This window comes from Syngnathus leptorhynchus, chromosome 3 (genome assembly GCF_054491065.1).
Source record: "Syngnathus leptorhynchus isolate UIUO chromosome 3, UIUO_Slep, whole genome shotgun sequence".
NCBI lineage: Eukaryota > Metazoa > Chordata > Actinopteri > Syngnathiformes > Syngnathidae > Syngnathus > Syngnathus leptorhynchus.
Genome location: NC_141197.1, coordinates 17,865,689 through 17,889,729, shown reverse-complemented (window position 1 = coordinate 17,889,729; position 24,041 = coordinate 17,865,689). Strand labels below are relative to the sequence as shown.

General features: G+C 44.3%; 2 protein-coding genes across 7 annotated transcripts in view; one reads left to right on the top strand and one right to left on the bottom strand.

The window, feature by feature from the left end:
- Nucleotides 1-24,041, top strand: part of akap13a (A-kinase anchoring protein 13a) — a 64,123-nt gene that overhangs the window by 4,362 nt on the left and 35,720 nt on the right. For 4 of the 6 annotated variants that reach the window (XM_085908688.1, XM_085908687.1, XM_085908686.1 and 1 more), the window contains exons 2-5: nucleotides 3,282-3,427; nucleotides 19,320-19,363; nucleotides 22,524-22,695; nucleotides 23,796-23,959. In XM_085908688.1, the coding sequence (XP_085764814.1) occupies nucleotides 3,304-3,427; nucleotides 19,320-19,363; nucleotides 22,524-22,695; nucleotides 23,796-23,959 (504 nt within the window). In that variant the 5' untranslated portion in view covers nucleotides 3,282-3,303. Of the gene's footprint in view, nucleotides 1-3,281; nucleotides 3,428-10,931; nucleotides 11,124-11,156; nucleotides 19,151-19,319; nucleotides 19,364-22,523; nucleotides 22,696-23,795; nucleotides 23,960-24,041 lie in introns of those variants that run through there. The other 2 variants (XM_085908689.1, XM_085908690.1) reach the window with 2 other exon arrangements.
- sv2ba (synaptic vesicle glycoprotein 2Ba) lies at nucleotides 969-3,305 on the bottom strand. Its single transcript, XM_085907203.1, has 9 exons — nucleotides 3,276-3,305; nucleotides 2,668-2,757; nucleotides 2,480-2,593; nucleotides 2,316-2,404; nucleotides 2,026-2,190; nucleotides 1,822-1,955; nucleotides 1,547-1,747; nucleotides 1,305-1,464; nucleotides 969-1,152 (listed from the first exon to the last, which is right to left on the bottom strand). The coding sequence occupies exons 1-9, from the start codon at nucleotides 3,303-3,305 to the stop codon at nucleotides 969-971; spliced, it is 1,167 nt and encodes a 388-aa protein (XP_085763329.1).

Sequence of the window (24,041 nt, the reverse complement as noted above, 5' to 3'; positions counted from 1 at the left end):
CCTGAATTTAAAATAAGCTACGCATGATATTCAAATCCTCGTCAAAATGGAAAACAGTTGTGGAATGAAAAGGAATTTTCAATACTATTGTCGTTTTTTTGTAATAGTTTCCACCAAGCGGTAAATTTAGTGCGTTGAAATTTTGCACCATTTGATTAACTTTTGTGTTTTTCAGTCATTTGATGCTAAGTAGCAACAAAAAAAGCCCACATCTCCATATTTTGTTTCATTGAATTTATTTATGTTTAATTTGGACCATAAATAACATTATTGCTCTCATTTTTGGAGAACCAAGGACAGGTGAATTAATAAAGGAATCAATTTAAATAAAACAGCGAGTTGTTTGCTTGGCAACCAGTGACGGGAAGATATTAAAAGCCATATTGTTGTTTTGATTTTAGCACCTTTATGTCGACAAGTTTGCCGATGTAGTTTTTGTTAGACTAATCCCATAAAAGTTTGCTGCTAATGCTATGTCAACTTAAATCGTTTACCGCCGATGAATTCAATATCGAAGGCCACTCAGTAAACATAATGGAGGACATATTAAAAGACGTTTCTTACCTGGTAGCGTCAAATGCAAGTCTACTGCTTGGTGGAAACTTTTGGCTTTTTCCGAACAGGAAGAGGAACCAAAGCACAACATGGCGACAGGAAGTACATCACTTTTAAAGCACTGTTCTGTCTTTTTAACGCGGACCTCAAAGGAAGTATCTATATGACTGTGTAAGTTGGATACAAGGGGGACATCAAAATCGAAAGACAAATACTAGTTTCGGAGTTTCACATGATCCAGCGGGGCCTGAGGATCGGAACGGGAACAGCAAGTAAAGGTCCACGGAGGCAATGTAAAACATCCAGTTCTGGATCCGCGGCGTTCACCTCAAATAAATGGCGGTCAGCTGCGGTCAGAAGGCCAGCCCGCTGGCGGCGGCGTTGTTGGTGCAGGCGGCTGCGTTTGGCTTTCTTCAAGACAGGATCTTCTCCCGGGTCTCGGGCAGCTTTAGCGCTAGCAGACCCCCGCAGACGAGCGCAGAGAAGGCCAAGAAGATCGGGATGATCTTAGTGATGCCCACAAACGCCGCAAAGATGAAGCTGGCAATGATGGCGGCCAACTTGCAGATGCCGTTGAGGACGCCGAACGCTGTGCCTCTGCAAAGACAATTATGTCTCATGATCCTCCACTGGACTCGAACTCCATGCCCAAGAGGGTTCAGGAAGTGGTTAAAATTTTGATAGCGACAAAAATGCTGATCAGACGTCATTAGAGGTTTTATTAGCCACCGGCTAACGTTGGACTCTACCTTTTAGATGATGGGTATAGTTCCACAGAAATGACCTCCAGTCCGTTCCAGGCGGCCACGCTAGCGCCGTAGAACAGACACTGCCAACATATGACCGCTCCTTGGCTGAAACTCAGCAGCAGTAGAAAGGTGCAGGCGGATGACGCCAGCATGGAACCACCTGGAACGACAGGACAGCAAGATTTTCCAAGTCTGCCTTGATTGACAATTCCCTGATTAGAAATCACAGTAGTAGTCCTGACCTATTATTCGTATTCGTCCGATTTTGTCCATGAAGAGCGCCGAGATAATATTTCCCGGCAGCACGGCCAAGCTGCCCAGAAAGCTGACCAGATAAATGACGATGTCGTTCTCCTCCTGGAAATTAAGGTGGCAACCTTTCTTGGGGTGCAGGAAGGTGGTGTTCTCCATGCGACAGTCTTTGAATTTCTCTTGCCACAGATCTGGTGAAAGACAATAAAGAATTCCAGAGTTGTTAAAGGCGGATCAGTCGAAAGGAAAGTCGCTAGGTGGATACCCGTGTTGTAGAAAACCGTGTTTTTGATGGTGCAGTTCTCAAAGAAGCTGTTGGTGGACTTGACGTCTTCAAAGTAGCAGTTCTCAAACAAAGAGTCTTCAAACTTGACCGATTTGATCTCAATGTTAGCAAACCTGAAAAGCAACACACGTACGTTCAATGCAATTCCTGTCGGTTGGCTAGAACGAAGATTTGTGGACGTACTTGTCGTGAATGTACTCGCCCTCGCGGTGCACCTGGTTGACCAGTGAAAAATTGAAGTGGAAACGCTCCACGCGTTCCCGATGGAAAATGCGGACTTTGGATTCGTACTCCTGGTACTGCATGTACTTGATCATGTCGGGGAACCATACTCCGAGTCCATGGTAGCTAATAGACACAAACATGTATTATCCCGCTGATGCTAACCATTAGCGTAGCCTTGAAACAACAAACTCTTGTGGACTACGTGGGGATCCCTGGACCTCAACTTGACAACCAATTTGTTGAAGTACCTGAAGGCCAGACAGAACCAAACAATGACCAGGAAGAGGCCTTGCAGTCGCAAGTCAGGCGCAGCCAATGACATCACGTTAGCCATCACCTAATAGACAAAACAGAAACTAAAGTGTGAGGATGAGAAAAGATTTCCGAGGTGCGCTGGCGGTTCGTGAGCGACCTGCTGCAGCATGGTCATGTGTCGGACGGTCCAACGTTGAAAGGCGGTTCCCGTGTCGCTCTGGATCTCGATGAACTCGTCTTCCTGCGTCTGCGGAGTTTTGATGCTGGTCACCTGTGGCGCGACGACAATTCGTCAACATGTGGGCAAAATCAAAACATCCCCGTGATATTGTCATCTTCACTCACAGTGAAGACTCTCTCGGGTTCGCCTTTGGCCTTCCAGTTGGTGTCGTGAACACGACGCAGGACCATCCATGCCTCGTCGTGTCGGGCGCTCTGAAATAGTTACGAAAATATGGTGACGATATAATCCTTATTTTTGGTAGCAGGAACAGGGTTAAGTACCGATTCAAATACCGTGATATTATTTTCAACTGAGAATACCTTTACAAAGAATTTGCCCATTTTTTTGCAGAAACCACAAATTTCCCCTGTGATTGATAGCTTCGCAAATAAAACAGACTCCATCCATCAGCATCATCTTATTTATCGTCTGCGCTCTATTTTTACGCTGCAGCCAGGTATGCAGTTGTGTAAGAATGTTTGTATTCGGGGCTAAGCTAAGCCAGTAAATGAAAAACACCGCATGCGGTTAAGTGGCTGACAATGTGCTGGAAGACACCGACCGGGTGCACACCGTGTTCCGGTTGACGGTTTAGCGAGACTTCGCTACCTTGGCATAGCGACGGCGTGTTGCTTTTGGACGGAAGGTGTCTTCATAGAAAAGAACGCAAACTAGTTGAGCTCATCTAAAATATTAGAAAGCAGGAGATGAATAATTATGCCGTGCTGACCTCCAGGAGGAATCGCGGACTTTCCGGCATGAAGACCACGCCGACGAGAGCGGCCAGAGCGGGAAAGAGACACACCAGGATGAAGAGTCTCCAGCTGTGCATCTGGAATTCCGTGCCGATGGCGAAGCCCCAACCTGATGGAGCATTTTGTGGTAAGTCGGAGTTTACATGATCTCTTTGGCCTTTTTCTGCTGTGTGGTAAAGTTGTGTGGATTATTTGCCGGTTGCAATTCATACTTTCACCTCTTGGTGGTTTTTTTTTTTTTTTTTTCCCGTGGAATCTCGATCCAACTATTACTCGTGAAAGGTTTTGCGCGGCGTGCGTTTGTGTTACCGTAGTGGGGGATGATCCCCCAGGCGGTGAAGGAGGCGTAGAGTCCTCCCAACATCCAGAACATGCAGAGCCAGCTCAGATGTTCGCCACGTTTGTCCATCTGAAGGAACTCGGTGAAGTACGTGTACACGATAGGGATGGAGCCTCCGATTCTAGAAGAAATGTCTCGCTAATTATTAGAATAATGGGATAGATGAGAATGGGCTCATTTCTGTACTGAATCCAAGGAATAAAAATGTATTTTGATAATTCCATATTTGCGTTTAAAGCAAGTGGCAGGGGTAAAACTGGTTAGTTTTTCAATGCAATTTTTTTTTTTTAGCTCCTCTATGCAGTATCATGCCAAAGGTTAAACGTGAATACTCATCTAAAAATAGTTCTTTGGATCTTATAGAATGCAAATGTGAACGTTCATTTAAATAATGGTGCAAATGTGGATTATTTACGGTGAAGGTCAGTGGTAATGAGATTGACATTTTGCACATCAAATATGAATTGAAATGAAGAAGGATGTGTGTGCATCTTACCCGAAGCCTGAACAAAACCTGAAGAACAGGAAGAAGCCGTAGCTCTGAGCGAAGCATGACAGGAAGGAGAAGATCAGGTCGATGGACAGGACGTAGATCAGGCACTTCCTGCGCCCCATCTTGTCGCACAGACCCCCCCACACTAACGCCCCCACCATCATGGCCACGTACACCAGCAGGCCTGACGGACACATGTTACGTACGCATTATATACAAATATAAAATACACGTATATGAAGAAAATAATTAATTAAATAATTAAATAATAAATATATGAATTCCACATACAAGTAAAATGCTTAATTAAATAATTAAATGCAAAATATATAATATACACATATCAATAAAATAATTAACAATGAAACATAGTCAACAGATTGCACTTATTCGTTGATAGTATTTAACTATACGTTACCTGGAGTGCCTTTGAACTTAATATAAAGGTATAAGAAGAACCAAATAATATGAATCATAACATGCATGTAAATATATAAAAAAAATTAAATGAAGTCTTGCTATATGCAACGAATTAATATATTAAATAAATGTAATTTTTTTATTTTTTTTTAGATTGGATTTTAGGCATTGCTGTTTTTATCCCAAAAATATTTGATGTTACTTTAATGCTATCCTATTTCATTTCAATCTGTCCCTAAGTGTGTCAAATAATAGTGAGCATCATTAGCATTGTAAAAGGCTTAGCACCACAAATACCTCTAATATCCACCAGGGGGCAGCCTTTGCCCTTCTATGAGCACGTTCAAGTCCTCATTTGATATGTTTTTAGAGACGGACTTCATGTTGACGCCAGCAATCAAGGCGGCTGAATATTCATGCAGTCGGAATAAGAAATAAAGGTCAGCGTCATAAAACGTTGAAGTCGGCTACTGGCAAATGTTTTTCCGCTGCCGTTAAGGGTTTGTTAATGGCGCCGCCTCGGTCAGCATGTGTTCAAGTCCAGTTGAGCCATTATTGTACAGTTTCGATGAACGACCCGCCGCGCTGCCCATTAGATACAAACCATTATGAACTTCCTCTTGGTGTCTCGGGGGGGGGGGGGGGATTTAATAGACCCCCTTCCCCCCCTAGTCATCCGTGCCTCCCAACCTGCTCAGTTTTACTACACGGCCCTAAATACAGCACGACCGTAAACGGCTTAACTGCACGTGCAGCCGTCGTGTGTACCTTTCCTGTGCGGATTAGTGGTCCGAAGCTCTACACACCTCCTACGTAAACTGGTCCACCTCCTACCGGTTCGCTCCTCAAGTGGCGGCGTTATGAAAAGAAGGACTGCCCTTAAAGGACTGATGACAAACTAACCTACCTTCCACACACCAAACCAACTAACCAACTAACCAACTAACTAACTAACTAACTAACTAACTAACTAACTAACTAACTAACTAACTGTGATCCAGACATAATCGCGAATCTGACACTTTTGTGTTTCGACAGTTGTCGAATATAAGAACTGGTTTGATAGTCAAGGTCAAGCATTCAAACTCATTTCCGCTTGGAATGTCCGTGAGGTCCTCCCGATTAGGAACCAAGAAAAAGTCCAGTCCAATGAAGAACTGATCATGTGGTCCATTAAGAGGAAGATGCAAAGAATTGTTATTCTAAATGCCATCTGTGCCCACGGTCCGAGGAGCGTGAGCGTGAATCAAAGTGGATCGTTCTGCTGATATGATTCATATTCCCAGTACCGACGGCCCGCCGCTGTCCTCCGGCCCGCCGCTTCCCTCCGGCTCTGCTCAAACAAGTCTGCGCCATCTCATTTACACCGGGTGCTTTCTCCAGCTTTACCCGCAGAACCGTCAGAGGCTCCGAGCGTGTCTGACAGCACTTTGCCTCTCCCACTGCAGCAACATGTTCCGTACTAGCCCGCAAACACACACACAGGCAAGATGCAATCACCACCCGCATACTCATCCATCTCTCACACTACAGCATCCCTGGGGCCTGTTGTTAAGATGAAATGATGTACACTCTAACTGTGCAGCAGGCCGCAGGAACTAGGTGAGAGGCTTTCATTTGGCTCTGGCAGGAGGAGGAACAGACGTTATTTCCATGTGATTTGGACCCATGCGGCATACTGATTCCAAGTCTTATGAGTTTCCTACTGTTCGATATTATCATCACAGTAGAAAATATTTTCTTGTGCCTTTTGCTAGAAAGCAAAGAGATCGAGGCCTGCCTCACATTTGCTAACCAACCGACTAACTGACGAACTGACCAACCGACTAACCGACTAACTAACCGACTAACTAACTAACTAACTAACTAACTAACTAACTAACTAACTAACTAACTAACTAACTAACTAACTAACTAACTAACTAGCTACCTAGCTAACTAACTAACTAACTAACTAACTAACTTACCAGCCGACTAACTAACTTGCCATTCAATGGGCCGACTGACAGACAAACAGATGAACAAGCAAACAAATTTACATCCACTCAACCACCACCGACCCATCCGTCCAACTCACTAGACATCCAACCAACCAGACATAAAAAACAACCAATGGACCAATCAACCAGTTAACTATCAAAGCAACCATACTATCCTGTAAATTAAAGCACAAGGCAGGTATACCTCTGGACTGAAAAGATTGAAATAAGAATACATGTATTTATATATATTTTTTCAACTGGCTGACTGCAACCCACCCAAACTAGGTCCACGTTTGAGTCTCAACCCACACATTGAGAACCACTAAATTCACAGTAGCCATCTTGGAATACCTTCCAGTCTTTGGCGGTTCTTTCTCGGTCACTTACCCAACAAGCCCTTGTCCGAATTGGATATGCACATGTCCTTCTCGGCGCTCGGCATGACGAAGCCCACCACGAAGCCGTCCACGCCGTCGGCCATCAGCGCCAGGCCCAGCACGACGAAGAGCATCCACTGGAAGCGACCGTGTCCGCAGTCCTCCATGATGGTCTCATACTGCTCGGGCAGATTTTCCTCGTCATTGTCCTCCTGCTGGGCGGCTAACCGGGCCTTCCGCCTGGCCTCTTGGCGCGCCGCTCGCCGGGCCTCCTTGATCTCATCCGGGTGCGGCACGCCCTGGTACTCGCCCTCGTACATTTGCTCGTCCTCGTCGGCGCCCTCTGTGGCGTCACTGGCGGCATCCTCCTCCTGAGGCGGGTAGTCCGTTTGGTAGGGGTATCCGTCCCGACCTCCTCCATCTTGGCCGTAGGTGTGCTCTCCCGTTTCGGTCACCTGCTGATTGACGTTGTTCTGATAGGGGTCGTTCATGATTTCCTCCTGGTGGTGATCCGGTGGGCTCGCAGGTTTCCGGTGCTCCGGGACGTCAGAGTGTCGGCGTGCGACGATGCACTACAATCTTTGCATGCTCAACCTAAAACATTACAAACATGATATTATCGTGAGTACAAGTGCAAACGATCCCAGCGGTGCAGAAGGATGAAATCCATACTACGATAAGATTTTGATCAAGGGCCAAGTATTAATACTAAGAAACGCCAACTTACACTTAAAGGCATTGGAAAAATTTCCACCACCATCCCAGGACGGAGTTTTATTTCATTGTTTGGAAAATTCAGCCACCTAGGCCCAATAAAGGCATTAAAAATAGCATTTATTTAGCTTCTAAAACTTGGTTTCTTATTTTAATCTTATTTTAATATATCACCCGACTAGAAAAGACTTGTTTTGTTTTTTAACCCATCGAGAAATGACATCTCCAGAATTGTTTTTTTTGCGAGTTAATAAAATAATTGTATCTAATCTCATCTGACCTTACCAAATCAAAGGACAAACGTCAGTGATGTCCGCTTACCTATTTAACTCATTTAACTGGTAATAAGTAACTGAACTAAAACTGATGGAATTATACTGTCAGGTCCATACTTTTTATGAAAAGACGTTTCCTTCGAGATGGATACGTGACATTTTAGTCTAGACGGAAAAGCAACATGGAGGCTTAGTTGAGCTACAAGCTTTATTGCATGCTAGACTACAACAATATGAATTCATGAGCACTCCTTTCGCTAGATAGCTAAATTAAAATTAACCGTAAAGTTCTCTTACCAGATGGGGCCTTCCATTAAACTACTTCGGAGCAAAAAAATAGGTCCAAGGGACATTTTCAAACGTCCAAAGCTGACATGTCAGTTTATCCCGAGACCGTGATGCCGTCAAGCCTGAGGGATTAGGATCCAACCTCACGATACGACAACCCCCACCCTCACCCATCCCCACCCTACCTCACCCGGGATCATCTCTACAGGAGTCCGACCCCCTCTGGAGGGTGGCCTGATGGTATGATCCCATCCGTCTGTGACACCCAGCCCAAACAGCTGAGATATCTTATTAAAAGAAGTCAGGACAGCAGTAGCTAGCTCATTTGCATTTTCTGTGTGAACTTTTTGTCATCTTCTGTATGTTAATGTAGGCCGATTTAGAAGCCAAGTCAATAAATGTCTTTACTTCCCTTAAAGGAAAGTTTAAGTTCAAGTTCTGTGCACCCCAACTTGTCTAATCGCGATATAATATTGCATTTGTTAAAGATGATTGAAACAGAAAAATCCACCAGTATTTATCCAGCACGCATGGCGGCCATTTTGTTTTTCACTGCCACCTGCAAACGCGATATTAATCCGAATACCATGTTTAGATGAGTGGAGGTCCACTAAACATATTTTAGATATATATTGATGCCCCACCCCCTCCAGCAGGTCATTTGGTACAGTCTGCAATGGGACATCATTCCAGAGAGTAGAAGCACAAAACTCTATAATCCCGAGGCCAGATAATTCCAGCGCAAAGCGGATTAGCTCCACCCCGGCAAAGCTATTGGCTAAATTTAGCGCAGCCACGCTTGCGCGCCTTCATTAAGCCCCGCCCTAATCTCTCTTCCTTGCTTCTAGCACGAGTTTGTCATGGCCCAAACAATCCTGTTTGTAATCTCACATGAGGCTAATATGAATTGAACCAAGCCCGTCACCGTGACAAATACGGGGACGCTTCACAGAATGTCCTTCACTTTTCACGCCGGAACACGCTAATGGAACAAACTGTGATTATAATTCCATGAGATGGTTTCTGGAATAGAAAAGATAACAAATGGAAAAAACAATTCAAATATTTAGAAATGCATCTCAAATAATAATGCATTTGAACTACATGTTCGGTTCAAAATTTGAAACTCATTTACAGTAATATATACGTTTTTTAATCCTAATTACGTTATTACATTAAATATAAAATATGTATTTGAGAATTTGAGTTACACTTGTATTTCACCACAGCGCCATCTGGTGGCTGTAGTGGGGCAGTGCATAATTTGTCCCCAATGGAAAATTGCCACTCTTTGTTGGCCTTTTAATTAAAGAACGAGCGACTGGTAATCCGCTGATCTCTCGTGAATGGAAGAGGGATGTTGTGCAGGTGAGAGGGCGGAGTGAAAGTGTCCCAGCACAAATCCCTCACCTTCTATTGGATGGGATGACCGAGTTTCTGGTCACCTGACATGATGCGAGAATGGCACGGATGTTTGATGTGTGCCAAGTATGCACTCTGCTGATGGATTACATCATGCTTTGTGTTGTCCCCCTGGCATTCTCCAAATTGTATTTTTTTTTTAAGTCTGTCAAGCATAATCTAAGGGCTGTATTGCATCTTGATTTTTTTTTTCTCCCCCTCTTTTGTTTACTTGGAGAAGTCACCAGACGCTCATAATACTTTTGTTGCCGCAGTTGTGATTTATAAAAGCAGAGAGGATGACAGAGGCGCTCGTAATTCTTTTCTCTCAGACATGTTTGTGTTGGACAAAAATCATTAAACTAATTAAAAAGTCTTGCCCGTCATCAAGCCTCCTCCTCAGCTCGCTTTGTTTATCGCCTCCACTCTAGTTATTAACGCCGATGAGGTCGGAAAAACACCTTCAAAATAACACCTTTGGGTTTTGAACATGTTAATCATCTACAATACCAGGACAAATGTATTGGGATAAATATTATAAAGGTGCAGATATGTATTAATAAATAGCGGATATACGTACTATCTTGATCAGTTTCCTATCTTGTTTAATATTTGTTGGTAATAATTGAGAGGATTAGTTATTATAATCAATGTCTTGTCAGTTTTGGACATGAATCTCCCTTTGTTTTTTTCCTTTTGCACATCGGGGTTCCATACAATAATAACACTATAATAACAATATATGTAATGCAGTAATGTATTCAAACCGGTTGCCCTTTGCACTAAACACTCAAGAAGTAGTTCTCAAGTCGTTTCAAAATGGTTTATGACCCCCGACCCTGGTTGTAAATTATTCTGTTGGGACCACTGTGGTTTTTAGACCAACAGAGGTCAGTGCTGCACTCACAAATTGCCTTCTCCACAACATAACGTAAAAATAGTAATTTAGCTTAAGGATGTACTGAAACAAAATCGTATATATTTGTCTAGTATGTTGATATTAAATGTTACAACTTTGTAACAAAAAAATACATAAAATAAATACAAACGACAGCATTTTATTGTGGATACACTAACCGGATGTTGCTACATTGATTGCCAGAATTTTTAGATTGAAATAAACACTGTAAACTTACTAAAATTCAAGATAAAATTATATAATTCGTTATAGACGAATAGCAATGTGAACAACAGTGTTAGTAGACGGTATAGTTAAGTTTAAATCATTCAAAAATGTTATTTTACAAACTTTTTTCGTAAAAGTTACATGACGTCACGTTTAAGGGCGGCAACGTAACTTCCGGGTTTCAGTTAGCTCCGCCTCTTAGAGTTGTCCTGGGAGACGCTAACAACTGCGGTGAAGAAAAAAAAGTGCAGTCGAGTCGACACACTTGGGTTACTTTTTATTCGTGCGTGCGTGTGTGTGCGCGTGACCACGCCACCGCTCGACACGCGTTTAAAAGGACATTTTTGACACTTTATGGGGATTATTATGCACCCAAAAAGAGCGTGAAGCGTCGTCTTCTCTTTCAGGTAAGAAGAGCTAACTTTTTTTTTTGTTTAAACACACGAGCCGCTTGCATGATTCTTCAAGCTAGTTCCGTTCTCTTTCGTTACAATAACTTTTTAAATGAGTTTGTGCTATTCTTTTATGAAGGCAATTGTTCCCCCCCCAATAACATGTTGCTGTCCAACACTAACGGGCGACTGCAGAAAAACAAACGGCTGAAGTCGGGCGTCTACGAGCCAGTTAATTAGGAACATCCGAGATACGTCGCTGAAAGTTCTCACGATGCTGTTTGAGTTTTGAGGCGTTAAGTCTGAAATATGTTCATATTATACTCCATTGTCAACCGCATTATTTTTGGGCAACCAGAACATTAGGAACACCCAGTGAAGTCATTACCTAAACAGGTGCTGTTAACTGCTTACTTACAGTAAACCCGGAGAGGCCTGGCGAATATTTTCCACGTAAATCTAAATATAACCCAAACGATGATCCCAACTCTATCGTTTCAAACTCATCTTACAGTTATTACCCTTCAACATAAATATTCTGCAGATGGTCTGACATAAATGATGAAAATGCAAGCCTTTTAACAATTGACCATGTTATTATTCCCCGATGCATAAAATGCATGGATCATAAGCAGCTCTTTATCTTCAGTTGGGTTTGGGCACTTACTGTTCCATTGGGTTTCACGACTGCCCATTTATTATCTCATAGTGCTTAATTTTGCATCTAGCATTTCAGAAAGATTGCAAAAAGTATATAGATAGTTGCGAGTAGGTGAGTTTTTCAGCAATTAGGATTTGGTATTTGACAAGAAATAATAAATAAGCAGTGATGATGACAGACCACTTTTCCCTGTGTGAATCCTCCAAATGATCATCAAAATTTGACACCACACTCTGCTGATTTAAAAATGGAGCATTGAGGTCGTTGACCTTTAGACAAGACAAGCTTGCAAAAACTTGTGGCGTGTTCAGCCCGATACCATCGTTATAATGATGCCACTTGCGTAGTTTGCAAATTTTCACCAATGTCACCCACTTATGTCATCACGTGTTATAAACCAATTCTTATTTTGCAGAGAAGTCGCTGTACACTGTATGGACATGTTAGATAAGATGCTTATAACATTGACTGTACAGTGAATACAGATAGCCATATAAAGATAGCCCGGCAGCCATAAAATGACTTCATTGTTTGGCGACGTGCAGTTGATTTGTTCTATTGAGAAGCAGAAAAAACTATACTTTACAAATGTGCTGTACTGGATCAAGAAAAGTTTCTGTTTGCCGCCAACCCCTCAAATTCGAGCGTGATGGAGGAGACGCGCGCTGCCCCGGCCTTGTAATTACACATCATTTACCATAATACGGCGAGGGTTGGAGTCTCACAGGTTTTCAATTGAGATGCTGTCAAATCGACTCGAGGGTGGCTCAAATGTCTCGTTGTTCCATCGTTGAAGCGTTTTGAAATCAAAGCATTGCAAATGAATCTAATTGAGAACCCAATCGAGTGCAATTGAGTTAGTTGAATGCAAATGACTTAAGGAAGTTGGTCGCACATAAACCGGCTGCTTTGAGAATGTTCTACTCTGTCGAGAAAGCGTAAGATGCAAGTATATCGTGACTTGGGACGGGAAATGGAAACCAGTCGGTTTTTAAGAACCGGTTCGCAGTAATTCGATGCCCTGGGTTTGTTTGTTTACTTGCGTGACAATTCCACGTATTGATTTCACTTATGTCGCAAATGAGTGATGACATTGCAAACAAACAGTGTTAACTTTGTACTTTTCCAACATGGGGTCAATAATATGTTTGCCGTACGATATGATATAACCAACCCTATTTTGTTTATACCGTTGTTTTGGGGTGCGGGACACGACTGTAATGTAGCCACAGAGACAGCAACTCAACAACGGTAAAAAAACAAAACAATATGTGGACAGGCACAAACATATTTTTCATCAAAAGCTTTTCCTGACGATTTTAACACCGATGACTAAAAGCGGCGCGGTGTATGTTCTTGCGCGAACTTGAACTCATACTTTGAAGGCCGCACGCCAGCCTTAAACCGACCTGCAGGTCGCCGGCTCCAAGCCCGTGACATCAGCGCTTTGATCAGCCTTAGCTCCCGTGTTCGTGCACGGCCATATTTAATCTTGGCGAGCGCTCACATGCCCGGCGGATACCTGCAGTGTAAACACACCTGCTTAGCTTTCTCTAATGGACTTAGGATGAACACCACCTGAAAGAGGTACGTCTGCCCGCAGCCGGCGTCGCCACTTCTTCTGTGTGTGTGTGTGTGTGTGTGGGGGGGGTAATGTCTCATTGATGCTCCGCCACCCACAATATCAACTTTTTATATCATACTTGGAAGTTGCGCGCAACCTCCCTCGATTATCTTCCAAGGGATAAAGTCCAGCCGGCGTCGCCCGGCAACAGTGTGCTGATAACACTTCATTGGTTTCGTAACGACATGTGTTGTTGTAAAGAAATTGTCTCCCGCTTCCGAGACACGATGCATTCTCTTTGTAGGAAGTGAAACTCGCCTTCAGCTCGCATCCTCAAACTCAAGTTATGTATTATGTATATATTTTCTTTTTTTTTTTTGTCTTGTACAGGTGGTTGAAATTCTGTAGCTATTTGACAAAATCTTTAGGACAAGTTCATTCTGGAAGAAATGGCCCAGACCAGAAGACCCTAAAATGGGCATTTTAAAGCAAAGCGGCAGGCTTCTTATGGCTGATTTCATTCATCTGCATAAATCAGAAGAGGCCATGAAGTCGACTTATTCATTTCCTGCTTCAAGCAAGGTCTTGTGTGCTTTCGGGCAGAGTTTCCTGTGAACACTGCGGCGTGCTCCCTAATAGAGGAAGTGAGTCGGTGGTGCGCGAGAAGGAAGCGTTCGCGACGGCGGCTCGACAGAACGGCCGTCGGGATTTGGGGCGGTTCCTATGACGACAACCAGACGGACTTGACAGTTATTTGTCATCCAGACGTGACTTTTTTTTTTTTTTTGGGCCTCAGACCCCGGAGGGTTAAAAGTGCAGCCAAGCCGCACAAACGGATGGTGCTGAGGTACTGAAACACAGACCCGCCTAACCACAAACCACCGTGGTGCTGATGCTCGTTTATGTGCTGTTGGTTCTCACCGCTGTTGATTAAAAGCGACTCACAGGGTGAAGCGCAGCTCTGCTTTTGGCTCAACGGTAAGCAGGCGGCCATTACTGTTGGGTGGGGTGCTATTAATCTGATCAGGCCCGCCGCAGGAACACAGGTTGGCGGTCACTAGGGATCGTCGGCGCTAAACCTATTAGTTCCCAAATGGGACTCGCCACCACTTTCTTCTGCGACAAGTCAGCCGTCTGCCGCTTTTAAGGGTATTTAGTGCTCCCTCCATTAAGCGTTTTAGCTGAAAGTCGCATCAGTTTGGCCGTTTGTTTCGATGAAAATGGCAATTTGGAGCGCCAAATGAACTTTTTCTCAAGTACCACCATCCTGCACCTTTCTTTGCATCATCTTGAGATGTTTATCTTGGTGCTTTTTCCGGTGACAACACTTTACTAGCTATTAGCCAGTTGCCATCGCTAGCTATGCTTTTAACTCAGCAGGCCTCACTTACGCAATATTTTAATTGCGCTCGTGCCGTATTTTTAAGCTTCTTTCAATAGTTATTTACATGTATTATTTATGAAAACAGTTGTGCTTTGGTGTTTTGTACGGAAACCTAGGTATCCAAATTACAGTTTTCGAAAAATGTTCTTGCTTTTATTCGTCATATTAGGAATAGAACCAAGTTGTCTGAAAGATTTTTTCTGATTGCTCCCTAATTTAAGTTCAACAAATGGCCGACACTAACCCGCGTAACTATCAGGACTCTGACATTTCGCTTTAGGGAAATTGCAGCACTTGCGTACACTCAGACGACGGTGCAGGTTTGTGCCTCGCTATCCTGAAAGCCACGTGTGCCTCTAAATATCACGCGCATTCTTTCTCGAGACGTAACCATGCCTCAACGCGATGGCGGCGTTTCTATTTGCTTAGCAACGTCCACCAAGTGCCTTTGTGGCCGAATGGCGCGGAAACAAAGAGTGTGGGGGGGTCGGTGGCATCCAACCTGCGGTTGAGTCCTGATCAAGGCCCGGGCCCTGATTATAGACCGCCCCCCCCCCTCGCACGCCTCTCACAATAAGATAACGCTATCTGGGCGGACAGGTATTTGGTTTCAGCAGGCCGAGGTAATAACTGTCACCGCAAACACTGAAGAGACCTTTCATCCCGCAGCCCGGTGTTGTCGGCTGGACGTTTGTGCACACTGCACACATACACAGGGCGCTTTTGTGCAATGGGGACGGTAGCGAAGGGAGGAGGTCACGTCAATGGGCAGGTTTGATTAAATCAAACAGCCGTGACTATCTAAATGGCGGCGGACCCGTTGGGGGCCCCCCCACCCCTGAGCTACTGACGTCGCTTGAGCTAATTTAGCCACGCAGCTGATAGCGGGGCTCAAAAAAAAAAAAAAAAAAAAAAAAAAAAAAAAGCACCAGGAGGGTTCGGCATGTCGCAGAGGCGCTAACTTCACTGGTTAACCAGTACAGGACGCTAAACAAACGGCGAGTTAAACATCAAACCGCCCTGAGTCACACCACCGCCGCCGCTGCGTTTTTATCACAACGTCGCGACTCATTTTGGAAGCGGTGACTAGCTAGGAATTCACTCTGCAAATGTTTTCCAAGGCGAGTCAGACTCCATATTTGGAAGGAATCTTGTATTGTGGTAACCTTTAAGATTTCCTTCTCAGTCCATAGCAGAGATTCTGGAAAACCGCCGCACCAGAAGTGAATTTAGGGAGTTGGATTGAGAAAGTTGAACATATATTAGCACACAAAATCTCAGTCGAGAAATCTAAAATGAAACGAATGAATAAAAAGAATAGGCAAACCTTCCTATATCTCTTTTTGAGCCCATCTGTCTAGTCTCGAGTTCAATTTTGGAAGCAATTGAAGAATCTCTCCAGGAACCCCACATTGACGATCAGGGTGTATTTGAGCATGGCTGAAGTTCCAGACTTCAAACATAACTTGGCTGCTCCTCGGCTGGCTGCACCCACCATTTTAGTCTGAGTTAATGGGTGGTTTAATCTCGGCAGGCAGGTGTCGGGTGTTCTTGAGGGATGCCGTTTCCCATACTCCTTCTGTTACAGACCTACAGTGGAGACCGGTAACCGGGTTTCAGTGTGACTACTTGGTTAAAATTGCATGCCTCATAATCTTAAGTGGTTATGACTCAGTCAAATCACTGCTATGATTTTTTTCTTTTTTTTTAAGCATCTCAAGATTAGCTTTTAATGTCTCTCGTGGTGGCATCAAAAATCACGTTTCCATCTCACACTGGTTCAATTCGTACCGGTCGACCCCTATGAGTCTTCCCAGAATAGAATGGCAGTGAGACTGCGTGCCATCTGAGAATGAATAAAACAAAGAAAATGATGGCCGCACCATACAGGGTGGTGCGCTTGAAAGTCTTGAAACTGTAAACCAGAAGCACAGGTTTTTATTTAATGGCACTTTCTTCTTTCGCTTGCATTCAAATTGTTCATAACACAAAAGAAGTTCATTCTGTTGAACCAATCAACCGCCTTACGTTCTAATTCGAGCTCCACCCTTCACAAACCTCAACAACGAGGTACGGGAAGTAGCTTGGACATTTTTGGCTTTTGCCGTCGCGCATTTGTCTGACTTGTGCGCAGTTCCTATGCGTGTTCTGTAAGCAACTGGTGACCAGTTCAGGGTGTGGTCCGTCTTTTGCCTAAAGTCGACTGGGAGAGGCTCCAGCACCTTTGACTGAACAGGATATGGGCTTTAGAGAAAGGCTAGATGGATTTGCGACTGCATAGCAGCATTGGCACGATTGCCTGTATTATTGTACATCTGTATTGACCATTGGAAATAATAGAATAAAAACCGTACCAGCCCGACAGACAAGACAGACGCGTCACCACTGCAAATTTTGCTCTGCAAAATGGATGATTGAGCGGCAACGGAGGCGGCTGCCCTGCAATTTCCAGCGGGGGGGGGGGGCCTTCTGGCAAACACCGAGATTTTCATCCCCCGCCCGTGCTACGCCGAGCCAGCCGCGCTCCTGTCAAGAAGCTGCTACGAGGCCCGGGGGAGACACGCTGCGGCACGTCCGCCGCCGCCACGCCTGCTTGCTAGCCCACGGGCCCCAGAGGCTGCTTGCTTGATTCTGCCAGCGCTAGCATATGCTTGTCGCAACAATTAAGCCGTGCAAGTCAAAGTACACACGGTGAAACCGCCAATGGCTCACTAAATCAATACTTGAGTAACTGTGACAATTTTAAACCCCCCCGTGGATGAGTAATGTATTGCCACTTGGCCTTTTATTTATTTTTTTTTCCATAAGATGTATGGGAATTGTAGTTCTTTTCCTGCAGATGGTGATTTCTTCTTCTTTCTTGTAGTTCTTTTCCTGCAGATGGTGATTTCTTTGGTTTACCTTTCTGCATTCTATTCCCCTATGACGCAAAGTAAATATCATTTCTTGGGCTTCATGTATGAGCAGGTTCCACCTGGCCTGCCAATTTAAAGTGTAAATAAACTCCAAGGATTTGGTGCCTCCTGTCTCCTTTCCTCCACAAGATGGACCGGAAGAGTCGGTGCTTGGGCGCCGGCAGCGGAATAATAATGTTAAAAGACAGTCGACGGCGACAAACCGTTCAATTGTAGTGATTTGCATCTGTAAATATGCTTTTCACAGCAGAACAGGATCTGTCTTCTGATCATGTGATCAGATGGGGATATCCTTCGTTTTAGATATTGCAATTCATTTTATTTCGATCTTACATTATTTATTTTTGTTTTTTTTCTTTTTTGCTTGTATTTTTGATTTATTTTTGCTTAATTTTAACATCATTAGCTACTTTTGAACTGTGCCTGAAATTGAGGCGTGTACACAATTGGGATTTTTGTACATTACATCTAATTTATAAATTACGATATGTCCAATTCATTTTTTCCCCCCCAAGGAACAAACAAAAGCGTCTCAGTGGCCTCATTGAGTGACAGACTTATCAAACTTATGCATGCGGCAAAGAAGCTGCTATCAGTCCCAGTGCACTTAAGGCAAGCGGATTAGACTCCAGAGTATTATTAGAACCACTGATTATCTCCTTACCTGATCCAACTAATTCTTATTGGAGGAGGAGGGGGGGGTCTCTTTATTTGCCACAAAAGTAGCAACATATTTGGGTTGGAGACCCTTTTTGCTCCCGTTTTGCAGTTTCACGTGATTTACTCAGCGCTCAGTTACCACCCAGTTCAGCGAGGACTCGTTTGAGTGCGAGGGAACAGTAAACAAAAGGAAAACGGAGGAGAACGCCAGCTCTGTGGCTTGTGAACGCAACCAGATCTCTTTTAGAATTTGGAGAGGGGGGTCTCTCTCTCTCTGAGATCACATGTGAGCTTGTAAATCCGGCAAACTGATCTTCCTGGCGCAAATCCACCTACAGTACGAGCGTGTTTTGATGGTGGCCGGGTCAAGGGACCTCCTCTTGTTATTTTTACCCGCAAATAGGTGCCACAAAGCCTTAACGGCTCAATAAATGTTCGCCTAATTTTGAAGCCAACCCCCAACCGCCCACTTTCTCTCCGTCAGCTGTCCCCGTACGAACCAAGGCCAACGCAGACTGGTGGTTTTGGCTAGCTATGCGAGAGTGTGTCGTCTGCCATGCGTGCGTGCGTACGTGTGTGTGTGTGTGTGTGTTACACTCTTAACCCTCCCACGGTGTTGAGAAGAGTGCCAAGGTCGAGCTTAACGCTCGTCTTGTCAACAGCAATGTTCTGACGCGTCCGTAGTCACTGCGCAATCTCGCTAACATTCACAAGCGATTAGCTTAGCCCCGACAGGCCAAGACGGGATAATACGTGGCGTAATAACAATCCAGTGATCACCCCCTTTGTAATCACTTTGTTTCATTTTTATTCCCCTTTTTGATTGCTTTAACATACCTTGAAACTCACCATTGTTTTGTAAGCATTGCAAACTTCTACCTTAGCTTCAGATTGGCTCGACTCGCCTCGCATTTGAAAACAACTTTTCACGCATTATGAATCCATAACCACATTTGTCATGTCCTCCTTTTCATGTATTTTACTAACCCCAGAATGTTCATCCACCTCTCATCTTTTGCCTTTACAGTTCCCAGGGACATGAAACTCACTCCCCAGCAAGCTCCACTCTATGTAAGTATCCGAATTTGCCTAGCTGAATCCGTTTTTGCTTGTATCAACAACCATCTGCTCTGCTCTCAGGTGTGCAGCAGACACGCACATTACTGAACACAAGGCTCTGGACAGTAGTAATTCCTACGAGCTGGATGGTTGAGCGCCAACTGTTTTACCGACATTGTGTTTTCTAGCTAGCTCATTAGCTGGCTAGCAATATTGTAACAAGAGCAGAACATTGAGTTGAAATGGCATACCCTAGCATCATAGGGTATGTTTATACACCAAAGACCATGTATAGAAATGTTCGGCGGTTTTCCCTCTTCGAAATACAGCCAAGATGTAAATAAACTGTCATACAGTATCTCTGAAAGTTGATGCTGGGAAAGAAGAATTGCATCAAAAAACAGTTTGGTGCCAGGAATATAAAAAGTGCAAACCCCAGAAGGGAAAAACTAAACTTGGTTTGAATAATGGCATTGTCATTTATATTGTTTTTCCCCTAAGTGTTCAGTCTAGGCTATGAAATTATTACCCCAGCACCAATTCTTTTTTTTTTCTTTTTTTTTTTCTTTCTCTCCCTTCTTCTGACACTTGAGCTCCGATACGCTTTTTACGGAAGTTACAGAACTTGAGTGCAATCCACTTCCCCAAAGTTAGTTGTCCAATTACTGTACAGTAGTGAACTGCCTCCACACAGGCAATTTTCGCATTCTGTTCAAGTGCTTCGCAGTTGCTGGAGCGTTCTGGGCGGTGGCATTCTGCCGGCCGAAGGAAGGCACACACAGGAAGTCTGTCTGATAAGTCCGCGACAAGAGTTTTGCTCTTGACAACCTTATCTTCAGTTTACAGTGGCGCTCTGATTTCACGCTTGTGCCATTCCGGTTCATTGCCTCATTAGGCCTTTTAAGTGTTCTTATCGGCGTTTATTCATAAATCTCACGGGCACCCGGGAGACGTAAAACAAATAACGTGAACGGTGCCTGAACACATTGTACAGGTATGTGACATTCACGGGTTAACGCGGTCGAAACGCCATTTGCATTCTTGAGCTGAGCCTAAATCAAAAAAACGTTAGCAGCTAGCACCTAATCACATCACATTGACTCTGGTCGTAGCAAGTTGAGCTTTGCTTATGTCTGAAGGTTACTTTGACCTGAAAGATTCAAGGTGCTTCATACTCTAGCCTCACATAGCCAGGTTGTTGGCTCCGATCCCTCGGAACCCATTCAAATCGACGGCGTTGCCGCTCCGAAAGACAGTAGGGTTGCCAAAGAATGCAGATCTCACGAGCGTTGGAACAGCAGGCCAGAATTCCGCTTGGGTACCCGCCAATCACGTTTTTGTTTACATTTGGTTGGCGGAAGGGAAAGGAACAAAGAGACCCATATTCAAAGTGCTTTCTTTTGTGGAAACAGTTGGAGCACATTTACTGACGTTTCGAAAAACAAAAATAAAGGCAAACTGCAGGCGGTAGATAATCCAGGAAATTAAGGATTCTCAAAGAAATCACTTGCCATGATGTCTGCGCGCCAGAGGTTGAGCTGCTCTGTATTTGTTTGCAGCGTAGACATGAGAGGCATGCAGAATGTTTCGCAAAAATATTATTCCAAGAATTATTCTCTTTTCTAAACGAGGAAGGTTTGTAAATGCCTTTTCCCTAAACGTTTGTTTTATGCTCAATCATTGCGGCTTTATGGTCCCCTCCCTCCTTCCTTTCTGCCGCCAATGGACGATGACAGTCGCTCGTTATCCTGAGCAATTCCTCCTCACGCATTTTGTACAAATGCGCTCATCGCAGACGGATCGATAGCCGCTCTACTCAAGCGTCTGTTTTCACAAGTTGCCACCTGGTAATGTTGTTTGTGGCGAGCGGATATTAATTTGAGGCCCAAACAAATCGAGGAAAAATATTGTCTCGCTGCTGTCAGGATCAATTTGAGCAACTACTTTGTTTGAATGGACTCCGCTATCTTTGTCATTGTGCGAATCTAATTCCCCCCCCCGCTAATATGTTTTCATTCTGGCATGAAGTGCAGAGTCACAGGTCTGCCGAGGTTGCAATCTGCTCAGTAGTGCCCGAACCTCCTAATTTCCAATCTGGGCCTGAGATAAGAGATGAGTTTTTAATGAAGACAATGTCATGCCTGATGGCCTCCACCCCTCTACATCTCATTTACCGCACTCGCTCCCCGGCTCTCCGTGTTGAGACCGCGAGACTGCCCTCGCATACCAAAAGTCTACAGCTCGGCACGCCGCTCGACTTATCTCGCCGACTGCCAAATTGCACGTTCGACACCGGGCGCCCGAGCCGTCTGTACTACCGAGCAAGTAGAATCGTGGCGAGTGGAGCTCCCCCGGTCTGCGGCCGTCCCGACATGTCTCATTTCACGAGCTTTGCTTGGTGATTGACTACAGCCCAGAAAGATTGTTCCAATTATACACTTGGCTCTTTGCAGCCATTTTCCCAAACTCTCAGTGCTGCTGTCAAGCCTGTCTATGAAACAAGCTCTAAGGCTAGCACGTTACACAGGAGAAGGAAGCACCTATGACCCCCGAGCAGCAAAGCGGCCGTTCCGTGCACGTCGGAGCTTAGTAGGCGACGGGACAGCGAGTGGATAAAATGTCCCCATTATCCCTCCTCCGTGTCAATGAAGTCGCAGTTCCCCCGGTGGAAAGAAGCTCTTGGCAAAACAATCGTCCCCTTTCTGGCGCCTCCTCGCCTCCTGCTCGCCATGCCCTCGGGTGACATCGCTTCATTCTGAGCGGTACTCAAGAACACAATTCAGTCAATTGTGACTTTTACAAAAACAACAATCGCGTGCGTGCGCGTGCACGCAAGCACGCACGCGATTGTTTGTTACGTTGTCGTCTTGGCTGGCTAACAGTGCTGTCGTGATAAACAGACAGACAGTCTCGCTACTGTGGATGATGCATGCAAGCTGGCTATTGTTTTTCCTCCCAATTGGACAAGATGGAAATAATTCGTTCCGGGTCAAACTGTAGCAGTCATGAAAACAAAATGGATTTTGCAGTGTTTTAAAATATCCTCACATTCCAGTCACACATGTAACGTTAACATATGATGATGATAATAATTCTAATAATAATAATGGTAATAATATGCCTCTTGAGCACTTATTTTTCCGCCCTCCCTTGTGTCCACCCATACGTGCAGGGCCGCTGCGTGATCACAGTGCAGCTCACCGATGAAGAGCTGGCCGTGGATGAGGAGGGCGCTGTCGCCGCCGCCGCCGCAGACTACTTTCTGTTGTTTGCTGGCAGCACACAGAGACACCTGAGCAGCACCTTGAGGAGCGGCCATGACACCCTGCAGGCGCTGTGTCCTGGTAAGACATCCGTGTAAATGTACTCTTCAAGAATATTAATGCCACTGTGAAAAGAGAAAAACACCGGAAACCTCGGAACATGTGTTTATCGAATTTAAATTTTACCCAATCTAAATGTGCGAGAACTGAGGTAATGTTTACAATTTAAATGAATAGACGTGCAATGAATGCGTTCCAATTTGACAACAAAGTTAAATTTAGGTAAATGCAGAAGTGAAAACACACTTAATGACAGTTGTTTGAAGAAACAACTTACGTCAAAAGTTACCGCCACATCTCAGCCTTTTTTAACACTCTCATGACAGTTAAAAACTCAATTCAGTTGCTGAAAAGTTGTCAGCAGAGTTAATAAGACTTGGCCGTAAAGAATTTTTATTCAGGTTTCATTATTTCCTCTGGGGAAAATCTTTCAGTCCTTTTTTTTTTTTTTTTTTACATTTTAGGACGTACCACGTTATATATGAGCATCTGCTAGTTTGTTTGCACGCCCATCTGTTCACAAGATTGGGCAAAATATGGCGCAGATGGGTTTAATTGTACAAAAAGTATTTTCTTTTCTCTTTTTTTGTTGCTCACCAAACTCATTTTGAACTGCAAGATTGTAAATGCTTTCCTGGTCACGTAATAATCAAGTGATCAAGCCATCAGATTACCCCTCGCCAATTGTCTTTGGTAAATAAGTAACTACAATGGAGCACAACTGCTTAGCCTTAATGAGTGAGATAGCCCGTAATGTAAAAGGATACGGCATCATAATCACAGATGCCCCGTGATGATAAATCCTTCTGCAATGATCAGAGCGGCTTTATATTGGCTCGTAAGAGGAAAGAAGTCGGGGCTTATTATTGGAAGACAGAAGATGGAATAAATGATTCATCTTCCCTCATATTGTTCTCCATTTCAATCAAATGTTTGTGTTTCACTTTAAATCCACCTGCCTGTACGTTGGCTTCTGTGTTTTTTTGTCATTGGGCAAAGGTTGAAAGGTGTTTATGAGAACCAAATCATCTGAGCGTATTTTCCGACCCTGATATTTTTCAGCAATAACGGGCGTTTGATAACCGGACTTTTGTTGGGCCACTTCTCCTTTCTCCCTGCAGCTCACGGCTGTTGCGAGGAGGTTTCGGTCACCCTGTGCGCCGTCACCCGCGGCAGCCCCGAGGCGTCCGAGGAGCCGACTACGCTCTCCTCCCACGTCGCTCCTTTAGCTGAGCATAGCTTCACTTTTGTTCAGGACTTGGCTTTTGACATGGCCCAGTTTCTGGTGAGCCTCCAGTACATCCCGTGCAATTTTAGTATAGAAATGATTTTTTTTTTCAGCGTCGTATGCTTCACCCCCTCCTCTC

Excerpts from the sequence above, each read along its gene's own strand:
- sv2ba (XM_085907203.1), bottom strand. The coding sequence starts at position 3,305 with ATGCCGGAAAGTCCGCGATTCCTCCTGGAG. Across the intron at positions 2,758-3,275 it reads GTCCGCGATTCCTCCTGGAG|AGCGCCCGACACGACGAGGC; the intron begins GTCAGCACGGCA and ends TAACTATTTCAG. Across the intron at positions 1,748-1,821 it reads CACGGTTTTCTACAACACGG|ATCTGTGGCAAGAGAAATTC; the intron begins GTATCCACCTAG and ends GTCTTTCACCAG.